The sequence below is a fragment of the Paroedura picta genome, chromosome 8 (assembly GCF_049243985.1).
Source record: "Paroedura picta isolate Pp20150507F chromosome 8, Ppicta_v3.0, whole genome shotgun sequence".
NCBI classification, from domain to species: domain Eukaryota; kingdom Metazoa; phylum Chordata; class Lepidosauria; order Squamata; family Gekkonidae; genus Paroedura; species Paroedura picta.
The window spans coordinates 104321670-104341638 of NC_135376.1; the positions used below are offsets into that span (position 1 = coordinate 104321670).

Consider the following 19969-nt stretch of genomic DNA (forward strand, 5'->3'; position numbering starts at 1 on the left):
GAAAAGCTCATGTTTTTAACGCCGCTGAACCATGTTTTCAGAACAGCGCAAAAAATGTTAAATGGGCATGGCCAATTCTGTGCGCAAAAAAAGTTACCCTCCAGAGCAAGACCAGAACCCATAGTTCCAGATACAAGTCATTTCTTGGCATATAAAATCTGAGTTACAGTTGGAAGTGGAATACAGAGACAGAAAAGCAAAAAGAGTAAGAAAAAGACACAGTAAATAAACAAAGCCCTCCCAGGAATTGATAAATATGCAAGAAAATTGTCCTGAATAACAGTCCGGACGCTGTTTGATGGCACCTTGCAAAAACCTGGCCACAGTTTCAGATATTTCTCTGTTGATGTTCTCCAGAAGGAGGGGAACCTTAAGATGGTTGGGAAGTCCTTATGAGGCAAAACAGGGCACTACAGAGAGCCAGTTTGGTGTACAGGTTAGGAGTGCAGACTTCTAATCTGGCATGCCAGGTTCGATTCTGCGCTCCCACATATGGAACCAGCTGGGTGACCGTGGGCTCGCCACGGCACTGATAGAGCTGTTCTGACCGAGCAGTAATATCAGAGCTCTCTCAGCCTCACCCACCCCACAGGGTGTCTGTTGTGGGGAGAGGAAAGGGAAGGCGACTGTAAGCCGCTTTGAGCCTCCTTCGGGTAGGGAAAAGCGGCATATAAGAACCAACTCTTCTTCTTCTTTTTCTTCTAAAATTTTCTACGACAACGTCCTCTCTTTCCAGAACCAAATATGATTGAAGGGGAGGGGAACGAAGAAACACATTTTTTTCTTTTTTAAGGAAGCCCACTGGATTCTGTGGCTGTTGTGGGTCCCTTGGCAACCACAGCAGTACTGTCAAACTTTATGCACCCTGATTTCTGGAAAGCTGTGGGAGGGAGGGAGGGAGGGAGGGAGGGAGGGGCGGCCAACCAGTCCCAGAAAGCCCCCTCCCTCAAGACCTTCGATCCCCCGACGGAGTAGGCCCCTACAGCGAAAGGCCCAGGAGCCCCTTCTGGAGATCCACGATCAAGACAATTCATCATGACTTGGCTGCGGTGGCCGTGGAGCCTTAGGCCTGAGCTGACAGCAGCAGCATCCACCTCTCCCTGGGACCTGCCACGACGTGGCCCCTTGCCTGGCTGTCACACAATCTGAGTATCTTAGAAGCCAAGCATGGCCAACCTTGGCTAGTATTTGGATGTGAAACCTCCAAGGATCTGGGTGCGAGTCCCTACAACATACATTGGGGTGTCATGACAGGGAGGCAGACAATGGCAAGTCGCCACCCAAGGTCCTTTGCCTGGCTGCCAGAATATCTGAGTATCTTTGACGCTAAGCACGGCCAAGCCTCGCTAGCATTTCGCCCTCTCTTGAAAAAAACAACGTTGGACCCGCGGGACCCTGCCAACTGAAGCCCAGGATCGCATTTTCGCCTTACGCTCTGCGGGGGGAAATCTATTGGTCGTTCCCGGCCCCAGAGAAGCGCGCCTAGCCTCAACCAGGGCCAGGACTTTCTCTGTCCTGGCCCCTACCTGGTGGAATGAGCTCCCGGGCGAGCTACGGGCCCTGCGGGATCCGTCGGCGTTCCGCAGGGCCTATAAAACGGAGCTCTTCCGCCAGGTCCCTGGTTGAGGCTAGGACTGGCGAGGGACAACATTGCCACCCCCCTGGGGTCTGAAGTATACAGTATTAGCCTCCATCCCCTAATGCCGTTGACTGGGTAGGGGAGAGTGGCATTTTCTGCCGTGTTGGGTATATTTATAGTCTATTAGTGGGGGTTTTAATGGGGTATTGTAAGACTACTGTTACCTGCCACAAGCCAGTAGGGAGTGGCAGGAAATGATGATGATGATAATAACAATAATAGTAATAATAATGATAATGATAATAATACAAAGTTCGCCCCAGGGGAAGCGACCTAAGTGGGGGAGCAAACGTACGTCCACCTCGTTCGGCTGTCCCCAGGCCGCCTGGCAAAACGAGCCCCTGGCCTCCGAGCCAGGTAAGCCGCGCTGGTTTACATGCCACCTCTTAGCGAGGCCCCGAACTCCAGGGAATCTGATCACACACCGGACTCCCTGCCAACACGCTCCAACCCATGCAGACCCGCCACAGAACGAAGCCAAACAGGCCCCGTTCCCGCCAACGCTCCATAACCAGGACCAATTCCATCAGGCCAGCCAAAAACCTTGTGCAACCACAGATCACACCCGGGTCCAACTAAAGAACCCCATCACTTGGCAAACCAAACCATCTGCAGAGGGCGCCCCCAGAGGTTGCTAAGCCAATTAAAGAACTGGCCCCCTCAGCTCCAGTCATTTCAGGGACTTTCGCCCCCAAACTCCCACTTCCACTGATCGTTCCTTAATGCTCTGGAAGCCGGGCACCGCTGGCCAGTCGGTCTCACCAGAAAAGCTACCACAACCTCAGGTGCCCCTGCGCCATGGGTATCTTGCATGGCAGTGCCATGTGCCTGGCCACTGTGTGCTGCGATATCCTGGCCTAGGAACATGGATGCAGCCCCTGAGACCCAGGTGACTCCCCCTTGACTCTCTTGCAGCATTACGAGCACCAGCGGCATGAGAAAAGTCTGATCCGAAAGCCGGCACTCCCCTGCACGTAACCTCCAACCGCTTGGACCTTGTACGGAGTCCCGAGGGGGAGGCCCTGCAGCGGAACAGTTGGGGCAGCCCAAAGGAGCATCTGCCTCCGAATCCCTGTGGTCATCGATGGGGAACCGACACGGGGAACCTCCCTCCTAATGGTGTCCGGAAGGCGAGCCCCTTGATGTCGAGCCAGGGGATGGGAAGGTAGTATCCGCAGACATCATTGCACATAACCCCTGGGCCTGTGGCACACCCACTCCTTCGGCACACGCTTCCCTGCCCCACCACCAGCATTAGCAGCCGCGTTGATGTCTGACCTCCGACAATTCAGAAGGTAGGCTCATAAGGTGGAGACATACACCTTGGCCCAGCTGCTGAACTCCAGTCCCTGAACTGCTGGTCCACAGAGGGAAAGGCCCTCCAGATTAGCATCCTCCATTGTGCCTGAGCCAGCCGAGGGCAGCACGCCCTTCCCGCTGGGCGGACAAGGGCCTGAACCCGTCCCAGCCCTTCAAAGCTCAGCAGGAGGAAGGTGTCTAGAAGCCCGGCAGCCTGAATGGGATGGCTGGACGACTGCTCTGATGCTCTGATCCTCTGAAGGCAGGCAGGCCTTTCTGGTGAATGGGTTTAAACTGTGATGGGTGGGTGTGGGGTGAAAGGGGTGTGAGTGTAAGGAGTCCCACTGGAGGCTTTTCTGCCAACAGTATTACAAACATTTTATTTTTAATAAATAGAAAACAAACATTATCAAACAGGGAATGAAAGAGGGAACCCCCCAAACATTTTAAACAAACTTTTTAAAACAGGGGATGAAACAGGGAACCCCCCACCCCCACCCCACCCCAAACCACAATTTTAAAGCGCACTAGTCCCCTCTCCAGCACCACCATCTTCTTAGTAGCTGGTAACCTCTGCTGGAAATAACAGCATCTTACTGCTGTCCCAAAGTAGATAGAAGCATTTGGGGGAAGAGGCTTCTCATAGCCACCACAGTCAAGTCAGCCTCCAAAACTTTAAATGTAGCCATGCTGTCCACCAGTGGAATTATTCCCTGGAACATCAAATAAAATCAGTGCCTATGTCCTCCACTGGAGTAGGTGTCGCCAACACTTCCTGGCTAGCCGCCTCCCCAACCCTTGCCTGTAGAGTGCTTCTGTCTTGTGTTTGTCAATCTCACAGGGGTGTTACTACAGTGAGGCAGTGAGGTCTGTTCAAGTGCTTTCGGACCAGAGAATCGGCTACTTAGTCAAACAACACAAGGATAGTGGCTGAAGACAAGGTTGAACAAAGAACATTAAACTTTATTTCACATAGCACACATAGGCAAAAGGTCACAATCAAAACCGTCTCCTATTTCTGAAAAGGTAACTGGCCATAGCGTCCCGAACCTTGCACCCCTCCGAATAGATCCTTTTTTTTCTGGCTTGAGGGATGGCTGCTGCGTCCTCAAGGACTACAGGGTCTGATTCAGCCACTGGGAAGGGGATGTGATGTCCCTTGTCCTCGCAGATGTTGTTCCAAGATGACACATGCGATGATCAATGGTGTCACATTGTCTATATGCACATGGAGTCGTGACATCAAGCGATGGAACCGAGCCTTCAAAGGGCCAAAGGCACGCTCCACGACATTCCTTGCGCGGGAGTGCCTGAGGTTGTAGTAGCTCTGCACATTTGTCCTTGGCCGCTTATAGGGAGTCATGAGCCAGCGTCGTGTGGGGTAGGCTCCATCTCCGAGCACCAAAGCCGGAACACGCACTCCCTCAATGGTGGCGGTGGGGTTGCCGGGGACAAAGACCCCTTGGTCCATGGTTGCCCTGAGGTTCGATTCACGGAACACAAGGGCATCATGCCTCCTCCCACTCCACCCCACCTCAAAATCTATAAACTGTCCGGAGAAGTCCACGGTTCCCTGAAGGAGAACAGGACAAAAGTCCTTCCTGTTCCCGTGCTCCTTTATGCTTCCCTCAGGTGGTCGGATCGGGATGTGGGTACCGTCAACCGCGGCGAAACAAGGTGGGAACCCGTCTGAGGAAAGAAAAAGAAAAGAATAGACACCAGGGATTAAAGTTAACGTGGGGCGCATAGAGTATTCGTTGCTCACCTATCAAAAATGGAAAAAAAATTAAAGGGCAAAGGGGATATAAGGACACCCACCGCTCCAAGCCGGTCTCCGAGGCACACCACTTTGCTGTACAATTCTGCCTCCATGGCGAAGCAGAACTCCAGCAGGATCTCGCTGACCGTGGAGACTCCTAATCCGAATTGCTGGGCAACTGTCCGGAAGTACTGTGGGGTGGACAAGTACCACAAGGCGGCTGCCACCCTTTTCCCCACAGGAATAGGGCACCGCATGCCAGTTACTTGCCTCTCCATGCGGCCATGGAGAGCTTCCACAATTTCAAAAAACGTTCCCCTTGACATTCTGAAGTTTGCAATCCAGTGGTCATCATCCCAGACGGCCACGGGGAGCCAGAAGCACTAACCTGTCTCTGTGCCTTTCAAATCCAGGTGGTTGTTCCAGGTAGACTTCTTCCTTCATTCCTCCACGAGGAAATGCTGTCTTTCCATCCAGAGGCTCCAGGTGCATCTTTCTTGCTGCTGCTATGCCCAAGAGCAGAGGGAGTCAAACTGTGGCCCTCCAGATGTCCATGAACTACAATTCCCATGAGCCCCTGCCAGCATTCATGGGCAGGGGCTCATGGGAATTGTAGTCCATGGAAATCTGGAGGGCCGCAGTTTGACTACTCCTGCCCAAGAGCATTCTAGTTGAAGTGTGTCCACCACTGGTGCGGAGGTTTCATCATTGTCTTCTCCGTCCTTCTGGGAGTATCCTTTGGCAACCAATGGGGCTTTGTGCCTTTGTCCTTCCCCTTCGGCACCACGATCCACTTGCCTCCCACTGTCCTCTTCCCTGGAGGCAGATCTGTGAGTGTCCAGGTTTGGTTCTTGATCAGAGATTCAGTCTCTTCTTCTGCAGCTTTCTCCACTTTGCTGCTTCGTTGGCAGGCATCCTTTCGATCTCTCTCCATGTGAAAGGCTCAGGTGCTGCTGCTGCCGCCTTGACCACATGAGAAAACCCGTCTGGTGGGACTCCTTTGCTTGCTCTGGGCGATTGTCTGACACTTGGCCCGGGAGCCCCTTCTGGTTCCTGAGGATCTGCAGTTGTGTCTTGTTCTGTGTTGTCCTCAACACTGAGAAACATTGTTTCTGGGTGCGAGGAAGCTCGCTTTGTGTTGCCCACAGCTCTGAGGAACACTGTTTCTACTTGCGAGGCTCTACCCCCCTCTGCAACTCCTTCTGGTTCCTGAGGTTCTGCAATTGTGTCCTCCTCTGTGTTGTCCACAGCACTGAGAAACACTGTTTCTGACTGCGGTGCCCCAGGAGGGTACAGTTCTACTGGAATGAGCAAGTGTTTCGGGTCCAGCGCCAGACGGGAGAGAGAGAGACTTCTGTTGCTCTCCCCAGGGAGCACCTTGGGGTTGAGAGTTTCACAGCCACCCCGTCCCGGGGCTCCAGCTGTGGCGTTGGCCGCTTAGCTGCTTTGTCCTTCAGCAGGCTTCCAAGGAAGCTGGCCCTGGTCTGATCTCAGCCTCGTTCAAATGTGCACTGGGACAGGAACACAGGCGAGTCTTCTGGCTTCTCAGGAGGAGGGACCAGACCCGTCCCAAGAGGAGGGGGAGCCACTGGGGACCGCTGCAAGAGCTGCCAACGACAAATGGCTGGAATGGGTTTGGGAGGCTTGGTTTTGCTCCAGAGTCCCAGCATGAGGAAGGCAGGAGGAGGGGGGGGAGGAAGGGCACTCCTGCAGGGTCTTCTTTCATCTGTAGGGGAGAGAAGAAAAGCAGGGAGGCCCCTGCGTCAGCTCACTGGCACCGATCAGTGAAATGTGCCAGAGATCGCTGACTCGCTTCGAGGTTGGGGTCCCAAAGGGGGCGGGTCAACCTGCCGGTTGTCCGAAGGCCCTTCCTCAGAAGGAGCCCTGGCTGCCCCGAGGCAAAGGGATCTCGAGAAACAGCGACCGTCGACAGGAGGATGCACAGGGGTGTAGCAGATCTGCGGGCCACACCTGCTGCGACAGCAGGGCTCCCGGGGTGGAGCTGGGTGCATCGGCCTCTTTCACGAAGGCGAGCATGGGGTCGGCAGGCGAAAGAACAGGGTCAGGAGGAGAGCGAGTCTTCGTTACCTGGAAGCCCTCTGAAGTGGCTGAGACGAACTGGAATGGTCCCCAAGGTCCAGGAATCTTGGTCAACCCAACAGGCAAAGAGGTGTCGTGGGGGGCAGATGGGCGGAAACATTTTGGAATCCAGACAAATCCCTGAAGGCCCTTGTGGTTGTTCCCTTTGGAGGGAGGTCTGAATCTTGGATATCATGTGGAGGTACGGGATTATCTAAAAAGTCTCTGGGGGTCTGTTGGGGGGCACATGACGCTGACCTGGCATGTAACCCGTGCTCTCTCGAGTCCCAGCATGGGAACGGGTGGTGGGAGGAGGACGAGGACGAGGAGGAGGAGGAAGGGCACTCCTGCAGGGTCCTTTTACTCATCTGTAGGGGAGAAAAGAAAAGCTGGCAGGCGCAGGGTCAGCTCTCTTGCATTGGTCCATAAAATAGGCAAGAGATGGCAGACTTGCTTCTGAGCTGGGGAAAAGCAGCGAGGGATTTCCTCCGAGGAGCCTTAATTGCCCGGAGACCAATGAGGGGCCTTGGTGTGGAGCAGCCAGAGCCCTGGCCCCTCACGCAGTCCCAAAGCCACGGCTCCTTGCCCACCCCTGATTCCCCGGAGAGGAACATTACCTGAACTTGGCAGGAGTGCCGCAATTTCGGGGGGGACCTCTCTGCCCCGCCACATGTTATAGAGCAGGGCAGAGAGGTTGCTCCGGAGGTCTTCGATCTGGGGAGATGGAGAAATGCCCCCAGTGATTCCTGCCCTCTTCACAGCCCAGGCCAGAGGGTGGGACGTTTGCCTCCCCCCTCTACGTGTGATCTCCCCCTCTACGCACCTCCTCCTCCTCCTCCAGCAGGGCCCTGGCCTGGCCCAGGAGGGAGAGGAGGACCAAGAGGCCTCCCTCCCTCACCCACCGCCCGTCCAGGCTCAGGGCGTCCTCCAGAGCGGCCTCCTGGAGAGAGAGCCTCTGCCTCGCGCTGAGGTGACCTCCGAACACCTGAAACCAGGAAGAGACCCTGTCAGTCCTCTCCAAACGGAAGCCCTGGTGCCTCTTCCCCAGAGGGGTTGGCTCCTGCCCTCCCTCCCTCGCCCCTCTCCAACTGCCCTGCGAGGAAATGGGATTCCCACAATGAATCAGGGCATGCTCCAGAGCTGTGGCATGCCGAAGGGACAGGAGGACTCCCAGTCTTTCTGCACACCACTGCCAGAAGGATCGCCCAAGGGGGATCTCCTGTGTCCCTCCCTCCCTCCCTCCCGGGGAATAAACAAAGCCCCCCTTGACCCTGGCCCAAGAGGGGAGGCCTTTCCAAGAATGCCTGGCCAGCACCACAGACGGGCCTCCGTACCTCAGCTGCCGTGATGAGGTGGGCGTAGCTCTCCCTCCAGGGCCGTTCTGGGTCCTCCTCCCAGGTGAACTGGCTCCGGCCTGAAAGGCAGAAATCGGGAAGAGCTCTAGTGGACAGGCCCGGCACAGAACAGCTGTGCTTCCTCCTGGCCTGGGGGTGTCTCTTCCCCCTCCCCCGGGGCCTCGCTGGTCTCCCCCTCTGGCCTCGGAGGAGGGCTGGGCTCATGGGGAAAGAGCACCAGGAAAGGCAGCGGAATCGGAACAGATGTCTGGAGGCTGTGGTGGGGAAGGCTGATCTGCACAGAAGGAACCCCGTTGCTCTGAAGGGAGGGAGGGGGTGCCCTACCCCGGAAAAGGGACCCTAACTCACCCTGCTTCTTCTGCTGCAATTGCATCAGCTGTCCAAAGACCTCCCTGGCCTTCTCCCGGACCTCCGCTTCCGGGTCGGCCAGGGAGACGGACAGCTTCGCCACCACGTGCCCGAATGTATGCTGGCTGGAGATCTAGATTGGAAGCAGAAGAAGAGGCCTCGCTTGTCCATCCAGAGACGGCCCCGGAGCCCTGAACCACTGGGGTCTTCCCCCTCCTGACCCTCCCCACTGATCCTGGCGGGACCTTAGAGGAGAAGGAACAATGTCCCAGGGGTGGACACTCTGGCACTTCGGGGAGGGAGGCAGGGAGGGCCAGTCCTCATCTTCCCCCTCCCAGAGATGGAACAGCCCCTCCTCTCTTGCTGGGCTCCACGGGCCAGATCCTGCTGGGGGTGGAGGACTTACGTTTAAGCCAGGCATTTTGCAGGCATCCAGGAGGACGTCCCTCAACAGAGCAGCTGCCCGGGCTCTGGGGGCAGGCCAGCTGACCCGGAGCCAGTATAAGAGTTGCTGTGGAAGGAAGGAAGGAAGAGGAAGGAAGGAAGCAGGCCCTCAGCCCACACCCTCGGACCAGGGCATGGTCCTCAGCACACCCTCCCCCTGCAGATCTGCCCACCAAGGAAGATCCCCAGAGAGGGTGGGCCCCAGGCTCTGGAAAGGGCTCTGTTCCTGTGGGAGAGCTGCCTGCCCCCAACCTGCCCCCTGAGGGGCCCGTCGTCTCCCAGCCTGGAGCCGGGGTGCCCAGTGACCCTTCCAGTTGGCGTGCTCCCACGGCTCACGGACGGCAGCTCCTTGGGAGTCCTTCCCCCAGGAGAGAGGCAAGCCACTCTGCTGCCGCCACAGAAAGCCAAATTCCAGGAATGGGGTTCTAGAGCAGCCAGGTGGGAGGGCCCCCCCATGCGGCAGGAGGGTGGGGGGGATTGTGTTGCGCCAGAGGTGACCCTTTCTCCCCGCTGGGCTCCCTTGGGATCCCCTTGGCCCATCTCCCTCCCACCTTCTCCAGCTACTTACGTCCAGCAGGGTGTCCAGGTGGCCTGCGGAGGGATCCTCGCGGATCAGGCCCCGCAGCATCCTGCGCAGGGCCTCCTCTGCCTTCTGCTGCAGGGCCTGATGGGAAGAGCGATCTGGCATGAAAAGGCTGACCCCCCCTCGCCCCAGGGCTGGCCAGGAAGCCTTGAAGACCACCACTCCATCCTCCAGGGAAGGAGGCCTCTGGATTCGGGACCCAAAGAGGGACCCTGCGTCTTTCGCCTCTTCCGGAGGAGGGACACAGCTCTCCCCACAGCTGGACCTCGTCCTCCAGAGAAGACGGGACCGCCAGGTGTGTCTGCCACCCTCTTGAGAAATCAGGTGTCGCTCAAGGTACCTGGCCTGCGGGGTCTGCCTGTATCGGGGGGCCTCCGAGGACCATCCCCAGAGCCCAGGCTACAATCGACTGCCGGAGATCTGTCCTCAGGGGCGGATGGAACTTGCTGGCAGGACAGAAGGGCCGGGATTAGACTCCGTGCTGGAAGGGAGGGCAATCCCCCAGCCCTGCCGGGGCTTCGTCTGAGGCTCGCCACTTCCCCCTGAGCAGCGTGAGGGTGAGGGTGGAGGAGAGGATGGCAGTGCAGCGCCTGAGAGTCAGGGAGAGCCTCGGGGAGGGAGGCACTGCTCCCAGCTGGAGAACAGGTGCTGCCCTCAGGCACTCTGCCCGCATCGCCCTGAGGCCGGGCAGCAAGCAGCCATGGCCTCCCGTCTCTCCCTTGGGCTGGCTCTGTTGACCATCCTGCAGCCCCAGGACGGTCTCCCTCCCTCCCTCCCCTCCGAGGGCCTGGCACCAAGGTTCCCTCAGGAAGAAACATACCTCAGCTCTGCCACAGCCTCCATACATCCAACCAATCTCGCCTCTAGGGCAAGGAATGACTTGTGCATGATGTCCTTGGGGAGACAAAGGTTTCAAAAAGAAAACATCAGAGCTCCTTGGGCTGGGGCAGGTCTGCTCCTGCCCCCCACTCCCTTTCCTCCCCCCCCCCAGTCCTGAGTCTCACTCACTCGTATTTTCTCTGCAATCCTTTGCTTGCAAGAAGGCAGAGAACGCTCCCGGCCGTGGCAGAACCCCCGGACCGCCTGTAAGAATGCCCGGTCCTGTCTGGGGCCCTGCAAGTGGCGAGAGGCAGGCTGTGAGCCTGGCCATGGAGGGCCAAGGAGAGAAGCAGCATCCCCAGTCAGGGGCAGTCCATCTGGCTGGACACGAGCCGCTGCTTCTCCTGCTCCCGAGGAGGCTCCCTCCTGAAAGTCTCCATGGCTGCCCTGGCCCTCAGGGCACATGGCTGGACCCCGAGGAGACGGCATCCTTTGCAGAAGGAGGCAGGGTAGAGGGTCCCGTCCCTCCAAGAGGTGCGCGTGGGACAGCTGTGGGGCTTCCTAACCCAGGGGCCTGGGAGGATGGGGACCCCGGTCCCTTTTCTGCAAGCACCCCTCTCGGGGGCGGCTGCAAGTCAGTGCGGGATCCGTGTGCCGGGCCCCCCTTGCTCCTGAGACTGCCATCCCTCTGCTACTGGAGCCAGCGAAATCCGAGAGGAAGGGGAACGGAAGGGGAACAGCCTCGCAAGGGAAGGGACACTGCGCTTCTCCTGGTGCCTCACGGGGCTTACCGTATCCTTGGCGGCCAGGAAGTGGGCGATGCATTCCGCCGCTCCCCTCTTGGGGCGCCTCCTGCAGGCAGCGGCAGCTGGGGAGGAAGGGCCCGGTTAATACGCGGAGAGATCCCGCTTTCCTTGCGCCTTCCATGGTGCCTTCCCTCAGAGCCCTTCCCAGCGGGTTCCCAGGGGCGAAGAGTCCGCTTCCGTGCCCCTGCGGGCTGATCCCCACCCAGAGGTCGGCAGAGGGAACACGTTCTGGGCTGGGTCCAATCCTGCCCTGGGGAGGGGGGGGCTTCCTTCCCTCTCGCCCCTCAGGGGTCCTCTGGATCATCGCTTCAGCAACAGGTCCAGTGGCTCCCCGGTTTGAGGGTGGGGCTCCATCCACAGCAGGAGAGAGAGCCTCCCCCCATCGACTTCTCTGCCTGTAGTGCGTGGCAGCCCCCCTCGGTGTCCCCCCAGCACCCCCAAGGGGCTCTGATGGCCACACAGCTCAGCCCGGACTGTGGAGCCCTCCTGTGTGGGGGGAGCCCGATTTGGCCTTCAGGCACAATTCTTCAGGGCCCCGACCGTGGGCACTGCTGTCGGGCACCTTCACAGAAACCATCAGGGGAGCCGTTTCGTCTCCGGGCCTCCCTCCGACTCCAGTGGGAGAATCGGCAAATTCTGTCACTCTAGGAGGAGACTCCCCCCCCCCCACACACCTTCTCCACATCGTGTCCCTTTCCCCCCTTCTTCGAAAGAATGGGGTCCATTAGGGCTACCCTTTTCTCCTCCCCACAGGAGCCCTCCATGAATGCCCCGTTGTCGTCTGTCATCACAGATCCGACTGGCGAAAGGGGCCATGACACACCGACAACGTACCCTAATCAATGGGGTCGTTCTTGAAGGTGCCACGAGATTTCCAAGCCCTGTCGGGCTGGTTCCAAAAGCACTCCTTGTGCTGGGATCCACAGGGGGCCTGAGCCCTGGGAATGTCACTGTCCTCAACAGCTCTGCCTCTTCCGCCCCCCTCCCTGCCCCTCCCTGCCCTCCGTTCCACTCCTCACCTGCAGGCTGCACCTCTCCTCCGGCCCGGGGGGCGACCTTGGCCCGTTTGAAGAGGGCCCTTAAGCGCTGGAGGCTAGAAGGGAGGGAAGAGAAGGGGAGTCACTGGCCTGGCGGCACCCTGTGTCTGCAGTCCCACCTAACCACCCGCCCTGATAAGAAAGAACACTTGAGGGAGTCTCTCTGGGATGAGGGCAGGTCCCTCCGTCTCCGCATCGTGACTCTGAGGGCATCGGAGGTCTGGAGAGAATCTCCCCTGGGCACCCGGTGGGGGGCTCTTGGCCCCTCTTGCCTGCGAGGGTGGAGGGACCGGAGAAGGCCTGACACACTCTTTCCCTCCCCTGACACGGAGCTGAGCGTTCGGACAGCCTCATCGCTTGGAGAAGATGAGGTGCCTACAGGTTACTAGGCAGATACTAACCAGTGCCTACAGGTTACTAGGCACTGTAGATCAATCATCAGAAAGGCCAAAGCTGAGAGTGAGCTAAAATTGGCCAGGGAAGCCCATTGATGAGTTCAAATCCCCTGGTCCGGATGAAGTGCACCCAAGAGTGCTCAAAGAACTTTCCAGAGAACTTGCACAGCCCTTGTCCATCATCTTCGGGCCCTCTTTAAGGACTGGAGATGTCCCGGAGGACTGGAAGAGAGCAAACGTTATTCCGATCTTCAAAAAAGGGAGGAAGGATGACCCGGGAAACTACAGACCAGTGAGTCTGACCTCTGTTGTGGGGAAGATAATGGAGCAGATATTAAACGGAGTGATCTGCAAACATCTGGAGGGCAATTTCGTGATCCAAGGAAGTCAGCATGGATTTGTCTCCAACAGGTCCTGCCAGACCAACCTGGTTTCCTTTTTTGACCAAGTAACAGGTTTGCTGGATCATGGAAATTCGGTTGATGTCATTTACTTGGATTTTAGTAAAGCTTTTGACAAGGTTCCCCAATATGTTCTGATGGATAAGTTGAAGGACTGCAATCTGGATTTCCAGATAGTTAAGTGGATAGGGAATTGGTTAGAGAACCGCACTCAAAGCGTTCTTGTCAATGGTGTTTCATCAGACTGGAGAGAGGTGAATAGCGGGGTACCTCAGGGCTCGGTGCTCGGCCCGGTACTTTTTAACATATTTATTAATGATCTAGATGAGGGGGTGGAGGGACTACTCATCAAGTTTGCAGCTGACACCAAATTGGGAGGACTGGCAAATACTCCGGAAGATAGAGACAGAGTTCAACGAGATCTGAACACAATGGAAAAATGGGCAAATGAGAACAAGATGCAATTTAATAAAGATAAGTGTAAAGTTCTGCATCTGGGTCAGAAAAATGCAAAGCATGTCTACTGGATGGGGGATACGCTTCTAGGTAACACTGTGTGTGAACGAGACGTTGGAGTACTTGTGGATTGTAAACTAAACATGAGCAGGCAGTGTGATGCAGCGGTAAAAAAGGCAAATGCCATTTTGGGCTGTATCAACAGGGGCATCACATCAAAATCACAAGATGGCATAGTCCCATTGTATACGGCACTGGTCAGACCACACCTGGAGTACTGTGTGCCGTTCTGGAGGCCTCACTTCAAGAAGGACGTCGATAAAATTGAAAGGGTACAGAGGAGAGCGACGAAGATGATCTGGGGCCAAGGGACCAAGCCCTATGAAGATAGGTTGAGGGACTTGGGAATGTTCAGCCTGGAGAAAAGGAGGCTTAGAGGGGACATGATAGCCCTCTTTAAGTATTTGAAAGGTTGTCACTTGGAGGAGGGCAGGATGCTGTTTCTGTTGGATGCAGAGGAGAGGACACGCAGTAATGGGTTTAAACTTCAAGTACAACGATATAGGCTAGATATCAGGAAAAGATATCATGGCAAATAGATGGGGAAGAAATGGAGATAGTGACAGATTTTATTTTCCTGGGCTCCAAATCACTGCAGATGGGGACTGCAGCAAAGAAATTAAAAGACGCTTGCTTCTGGGAAGGAAAGCTATGGCAAATCTAGACAGCATCCTAAAAAGCAGAGACATCACCCTGCCAACAAAAGTGCGTTTAGTCAAGGCTATGGTCTTCCCAGTTGCAATGTATGGCTGCGAAAGTTGGACCATAAGGAAGGCCGAGCGTCAAAGAATTGAGGCTTTTGAACTGTGGTGCTGGAGAAGGCTCTTGCGAGTCCCTTGGACTGCAAGGCGAACAAACCGGTCAGTCCTAGAGGAGATCAGCCCTGACTGCTCTTTAGAAGGCCAGATCCTGAAGATGAAACTCAAATACTTTGGCCACCTCATGAGAAGGAAGGACTCCCTTGAGAAGAGCCTAATGCTGGGAGCGATCGAGGGCAAAAGAAGAAGGGGACCACAGAGAATGAGGTGGCTGGATGGAGTCACTGAAGCAGTAGGTGCAAACTTAAATGGACTCCGGGGAATGGTAGAGGACAGGAAGGCCTGGAGGATCATTGTCCATGGGGTCGCGATGGGTCGGACACGACTTCGCACATAACAACAACAATCAGGAAAAGATTTTTCACAGTCAGAGTAGTTCAGCAGTGGAATAGGCTGCCTAAGGAGGTGGTGAGCTCCCCCTCACTGGCAGTCTTCAAGCAAAGGTTGGATACACACTTTTCTTGGATGCTTTAGGATGCTTAGGGCTGATCCTGCGTTGAGCAGGGGGTTGGACTAGATGGCCTGTATGGCCCCTTCCAAATCTATGATTCTATGATTCTAAGAGCAACACGTCCCGCTTCCCAACCAGGATCGATTGGGAGATCGTGAGATAAAAATTGCATAGGAAAAGAATACAGGTGCCCCACTTACATTTTTAGATGTTTTTCAGCCATGGTCTTAAAAATATATACAAATAATATATACAAATGTACAAATAAATCAATATACAAATAAATATACAAATAAATAAATATATACAAATATATACAAATAAATACAAATATATATATATATATATATATATATATATATAGAAAGAAATATACAAATATATACAGATATATACAGATATATACAAATAAATATAAAGGTAAAATTAAATAAATAAAAAACGAATAATATAAATGAATCAAAAAGAATAAATGAATGAATTAATAAAATAAAATAATTAAAATAAATAAATAAGTGAAATAAAATAAATAAAACAATTTAGTTAAATAAATGGATAAAGTGAAATCAAAAAGAAATAAACCAATAAACCAACAAAACACGATTTTTCTCCACCAATCTCTTTCAACTCCAACTCCAACGCTCCTTCAACAACCCACAAAGGACCCCCCGGGTGCGGCAGCCCAGGGCACCAGCAGGGGGTGATGTCACAAAGGAGGCCCCGTCCCGCCCGTCCCTCGGGTTACAGTGGCCCAGGGGGCTGTTTCCTGGCCTTCCCTCCCACTCCAGCATGGGATGAGTCACTCCCAGGGGGGGACAACAAAATCAGAGTCCAGGGGCACCTTTAAGACCAACAAAGATGTATTCAAGGCGTGAGCTTTCGAGTGCAAGCACTCTTCGTCAAACTAAGAACTGACCATTATAACTGTGGGCATATATAAGCACATGTTGATCTTGTTGCATTAATAAACTGTCTCACAGCAACCAAACACAGCCACATTAGAACTCTCTGCCAAACCAGCCAATCAAACCCCTCGAACCCATTTGTAGTTCACAAGGACATATCTTTAAACCCCACTTTAAACCCCAAGTTTGAAAATGAGCAGGAGCATAAGGGGAGAGATGTCAGGGAAGAAGGGTGGATGAATGAAAACATTTTCTGCTGTTGAAAAGCTCATGTTTTTAACGCCGCTGAACCATGTTTTCAGAACAGCGCAAAAAATGTTAAATGGGCATGGCCAATTCTGTGCGCAAAAAAAGTTACCCTCCAGAGCAAGACCAGAACCCATAGTTCCAGATACAAGTCATTTCTTGGCCTATAAAATCTGAGTTACAGTTGGAAGTGGAATACAGAGACAGAAAAGCAAAAATAGTAAGAAAAAGACACAGTAAATAAACAAAGCCCTCCCAGGAATTGATAAATATGCAAGAAAATTGTCCTGAATAACAGTCCGGACGCTGTTTGATGGCATCTTGCAAAAACCTGGCCACAGTTTCAGATATTTCTCTGTTGATGTTCTCCAGAAGGAGGGCAACCTTAAGATGGTTGGGAAGTCCTTATGAGGCAAAACAGGGCACTACAGAGAGCCAGTTTGGTGTAGAGGTTAGGAGTGCAGACTTCTAATCTGGCATGCCAGGTTCGATTCTGCGCTCCCACATATGGAACCAGCTGGGTGACCGTGGGCTCGCCACGGCACTGATAGAGCTGTTCTGACCGAGCAGTAATATCAGAGCTCTCTCAGCCTCACCCACCCCACAGGGTGTCTGTTGTGGGGAGAGGAAAGGGAAGGCGACTGTAAGCCGCTTTGAGCCTCCTTCGGGTAGGGAAAAGCGGCATATAAGAACCAACTCTTCTTCTTCTTCTTCTTTTTCTTCTAAAGTTTTCTACGACAACGTCCTCTCTTTCCAGAACCAAATATGATTGAAGGGGAGGGGAACGAAGAAACACATTTTTTTCTTTTTTAAGGAAGCCCACAGGATTCTGTGGCTGTTGTGGGTCCCTTGGCAACCACAGCAGTACTGTCAAACTTTATGCACCCTGATTTCTGGAAAGCTGTGGGAGGGAGGGAGGGAGGGAGGGAGGGAGGGAGGGAGGGAGGGAGGGAGGGAGGGGCGGCCAACCAGTCCCAGAAAGCCCCCTCCCTCAAGACCTTCCATCCCCCGACGGAGTAGGCCCCTACAGCGAAAGGCCCAGGAGCCCCTTCTGGAGATCCACGATCAAGACAATTCATCATGACTTGGCTGCGGTGGCCGTGGAGCCTTAGGCCTGAGCTGACAGCAGCAGCATCCACCTCTCCCTGGGACCTGCCACGACGTGGCCCCTTGCCTGGCTGTCACACAATCTGAGTATCTTAGAAGCGAAGCATGGCCAACCTTGGCTAGTATTTGGATGTGAAACCTCCAAGGATCTGGGTGCGAGTCCCTACAACATACATTGGGGTGTCATGACAGGGAGGCAGACAATGGCAAGTCGCCACCCAAGGTCCTTTGCCTGGCTGCCAGAATACCTGAGTATCTTTGACGCTAAGCACGGCCAAGCCTCGCTAGCATTTCGCCCTCTCTTGAAAAAAACAACGTTGGACCCGCGGGACCCTGCCAACTGAAGCCCAGGATCGCATTTAACGTTCCTGGGACAGGTGGTGGAAAGGGCCGCGGACCCGGAAACTTCAGCTAGTGCAAAATGCAGTTGCGAGGGTCCTCACTGGCCCACCTTGGAGGGCCCACATCCAGCTTGTGCAGAGGCAGCTGCATGGGTTGCCCATTGCTGTCCGGATCCGGTTCAAGGTTTTGGTTCTAACCTTCAAGGCTTTACGCGGGTTGGGACCCACATATCTGAGGGACCGCCTTTCGCCTTACGCTCTGCGGGGGGAAATCTATTGGTCGTTCCCGGCCCCAGAGAAGCGCGCCTAGCCTCAACCAGGGCCAGGACTTTCTCTGTCCTGGCCCCTACCTGGTGGAATGAGCTCCCGGGCGAGCTACGGGCCCTGCGGGATCCGTCGGCGTTCCGCAGGGCCTATAAAACGGAGCTCTTCCGCCAGGTCCCTGGTTGAGGCTAGGACTGGCGAGGGACAACATTGCCACCCCCCTGGGGTCTGAAGTATACAGTATTAGCCTCCATCCCCTAATGCCGTTGACTGGGTAGGGGAGAGTGGCATTTTCTGCCGTGTTGGGTATATTTATAGTCTATTAGTGGGGGTTTTAATGGGGTATTGTAAGACTACTGTTACCTGCCACAAGCCAGTAGGGAGTGGCAGGAAATGATGATGATGATGATAATAACAATAATAGTAATAATAATGATAATGATAATGATAATGATAATAATACAAAGTTCGCCCCAGGGGAAGCGACCTAAGTGGGGGAGCAAACGTACGTCCACCTCGTTCGGCTGTCCCCAGGCCGCCTGGCAAAACGAGCCCCTGGCCTCCGAGCCAGGTAAGCCGCGCTGGTTTACATGCCACCTCTTAGCGAGGCCCCGAACCCCAGGGAATCTGATCACACACCGGACTCCCTGCCAACACGCTCCAACCCATGCAGACCCGCCACAGAACGAAGCCAAACAGGCCCCGTTCCCGCCAACGCTCCATAACCAGGACCAATTCCATCAGGCCAGCCAAAAACCTTGTGCAACCACAGATCACACCCGGGTCCAACTAAAGAACCCCATCACTTGGCAAACCAAACCATCTGCAGAGGGCGCCCCCAGAGGTTGCTAAGCCAATTAAAGAACTGGCCCCCTCAGCTCCAGTAATTTCAGGGACTTTCGCCCCCAAACTCCCACTCCCACTGATCGTTCCTTAATGCTCTGGAAGCCGGGCACCGCTGGCCAGTCGGTCTCACCAGAAAAGCTACCACAACCTCAGGTGCCCCTGCGCTATGGGTATGTTGCATGGCAGTGCCATGTGCCTGGCCACTGTGTGCTGCGATATCCTGGCCTAGGAACATGGATGCAGCCCCTGAGACCCAGGTGACTCCCCCTTGACTCTCTTGCAGCGTTACGAGCACCAGCGGCATGAGAAAAGTCTGATCCGAAAGCCGGCTCTCCCCTGCACGTAACCTCCAACCGCTTGGACCTTGTACGGAGTCCCGAGGGGGAGGCCCTGCAGCGGAACAGTTGGGGCAGCCCAAAGGAGCATCTGCCTCCGAATCCCTGTGGTCATCGATGGGGCACCGACACGGGGAACCTCCCTCCTAATGGTGTCCGGAAGGCGAGCCCCTTGATGTCGAGCCAGGGGATGGGAAGGTAGTATCCGCAGACATCAGTGCACATCACCCCCTGGGCCTGTGGCACACCCACTCCTTCGGCACATGCTTCCCTGCCCCACCACCAGCATTAGCAGCCGCGTTGATGTCTGACCTCCGACAATTCAGAAGGTAGGCTCATAAGGTGGAGACATACACCTTGGCCCAGCTGCTGAACTCCAGTCCCTGAACTGCTGGTCCACAGAGGGAAAGGCCCTCCAGATTAGCATCCTCCATTGTGCCTGAGCCAGCCGAGGGCAGCACGCCCTTCCCGCTGGGCGGACAAGGGCCTGAACCCGTCCCAGCCCTTCAAAGCTCAGCAGGAGGAAGGTGTCTAGAAGCCCGGCAGCCTGAATGGGATGGCTGGACGACTGCTCTGATGCTCTGATCCTCTGAAGGCAGGCAGGCCTTTCTGGTGAATGGGTTTAAACTGTGATGTGTGGGTGTGGGGTGAAAGGGGTGAGAGTGTAAGGAGTCCCACTGGAGGCTTTTCTGCCAACAGTATTACAAACATTTTATTTTTAATAAATAGAAAACAAACATTATCAAACAGGGAATGAAACAGGGAACCCCCCAAACATTTTAAACAAACTTTTTAAAACAGGGGATGAAACAGGGGATGAAACAGGGAACCCCCCACCCCCACCCCACCCCAAACCACAATTTTAAAGCGCACTAGTCCCCTCTCCAGCACCACCATCTTCTTAGTAGCTGGTAACCTCTGCTGGAAATAACAGCATCTTACTGCTGTCCCAAAGTAGAGAGAAGCATTTGGGGGAAGAGGCTTCTCATAGCCACCACAGTCAAGTCAGCCTCCAAAACTTTAAATGTAGCCATGCTGTCCACCAGTGGAATTATTCCCTGGAACATCAAATAAAATCAGTGCCTATGTCCTCCACTGGAGTAGGTGTCGCCAACACTTCCTGGCTAGCCGCCTCCCCAACCCTTGCCTGTAGAGTGCTTCTGTCTTGTGTTTGTC

At 54.8% G+C, this 19969-nt stretch overlaps 1 protein-coding gene and 1 long non-coding RNA gene across 3 annotated transcripts; both read right to left on the bottom strand.

The window, feature by feature from the left end:
* Positions 1 to 4570: 4570 nt before the first annotated feature.
* On the bottom strand, positions 4571 to 5245 carry LOC143842748 (uncharacterized). The gene is made up of 3 exons (XR_013233334.1): positions 5086 to 5245; positions 4757 to 4888; positions 4571 to 4627 (listed from the first exon to the last, which is right to left on the bottom strand). It is a non-coding gene; the product is annotated as an uncharacterized LOC143842748 (long non-coding RNA).
* Positions 5246 to 6293: 1048 nt separating this feature from the next.
* On the bottom strand, positions 6294 to 15030 carry LOC143842747 (maestro heat-like repeat-containing protein family member 7). 2 transcript variants are annotated; one of them, XM_077347908.1, is made up of 14 exons: positions 14950 to 15030; positions 12151 to 12224; positions 11117 to 11193; positions 10515 to 10619; positions 10327 to 10400; positions 9847 to 9952; positions 9492 to 9587; positions 8886 to 8990; positions 8480 to 8612; positions 8111 to 8190; positions 7600 to 7761; positions 7394 to 7490; positions 6786 to 7144; positions 6294 to 6423 (listed from the first exon to the last, which is right to left on the bottom strand). In XM_077347908.1, the coding sequence occupies exons 1-13, from the start codon at positions 14970 to 14972 to the stop codon at positions 7137 to 7139; spliced, it is 1140 nt and encodes a 379-aa protein (XP_077204023.1). In that variant the 5' UTR covers positions 14973 to 15030; the 3' UTR covers positions 6294 to 6423; positions 6786 to 7136. The 2 variants fall into 2 exon arrangements, with proteins under 2 accessions (XP_077204023.1, XP_077204024.1); XM_077347909.1 differs by having other exon boundaries at positions 6398 to 6423; positions 7035 to 7144.
* Between the last annotated feature and the right edge of the window lie 4939 nt (positions 15031 to 19969).

Bases quoted from the DNA above. Each gene is read 5' to 3' on its own strand.
- LOC143842747 (XM_077347908.1), bottom strand. From the start codon at position 14,972: ATGGCTGAAAAACATCTAAAAAT. The intron at 10,620-11,116 runs GTAAGCCCCGTG...CGCCACTTGCAG, and splicing joins TCCTGGCCGCCAAGGATACG to GGCCCCAGACAGGACCGGGC. The intron at 9,953-10,326 runs GTATGTTTCTTC...CTGTCCTGCCAG, and splicing joins GAGGCTGTGGCAGAGCTGAG to CAAGTTCCATCCGCCCCTGA.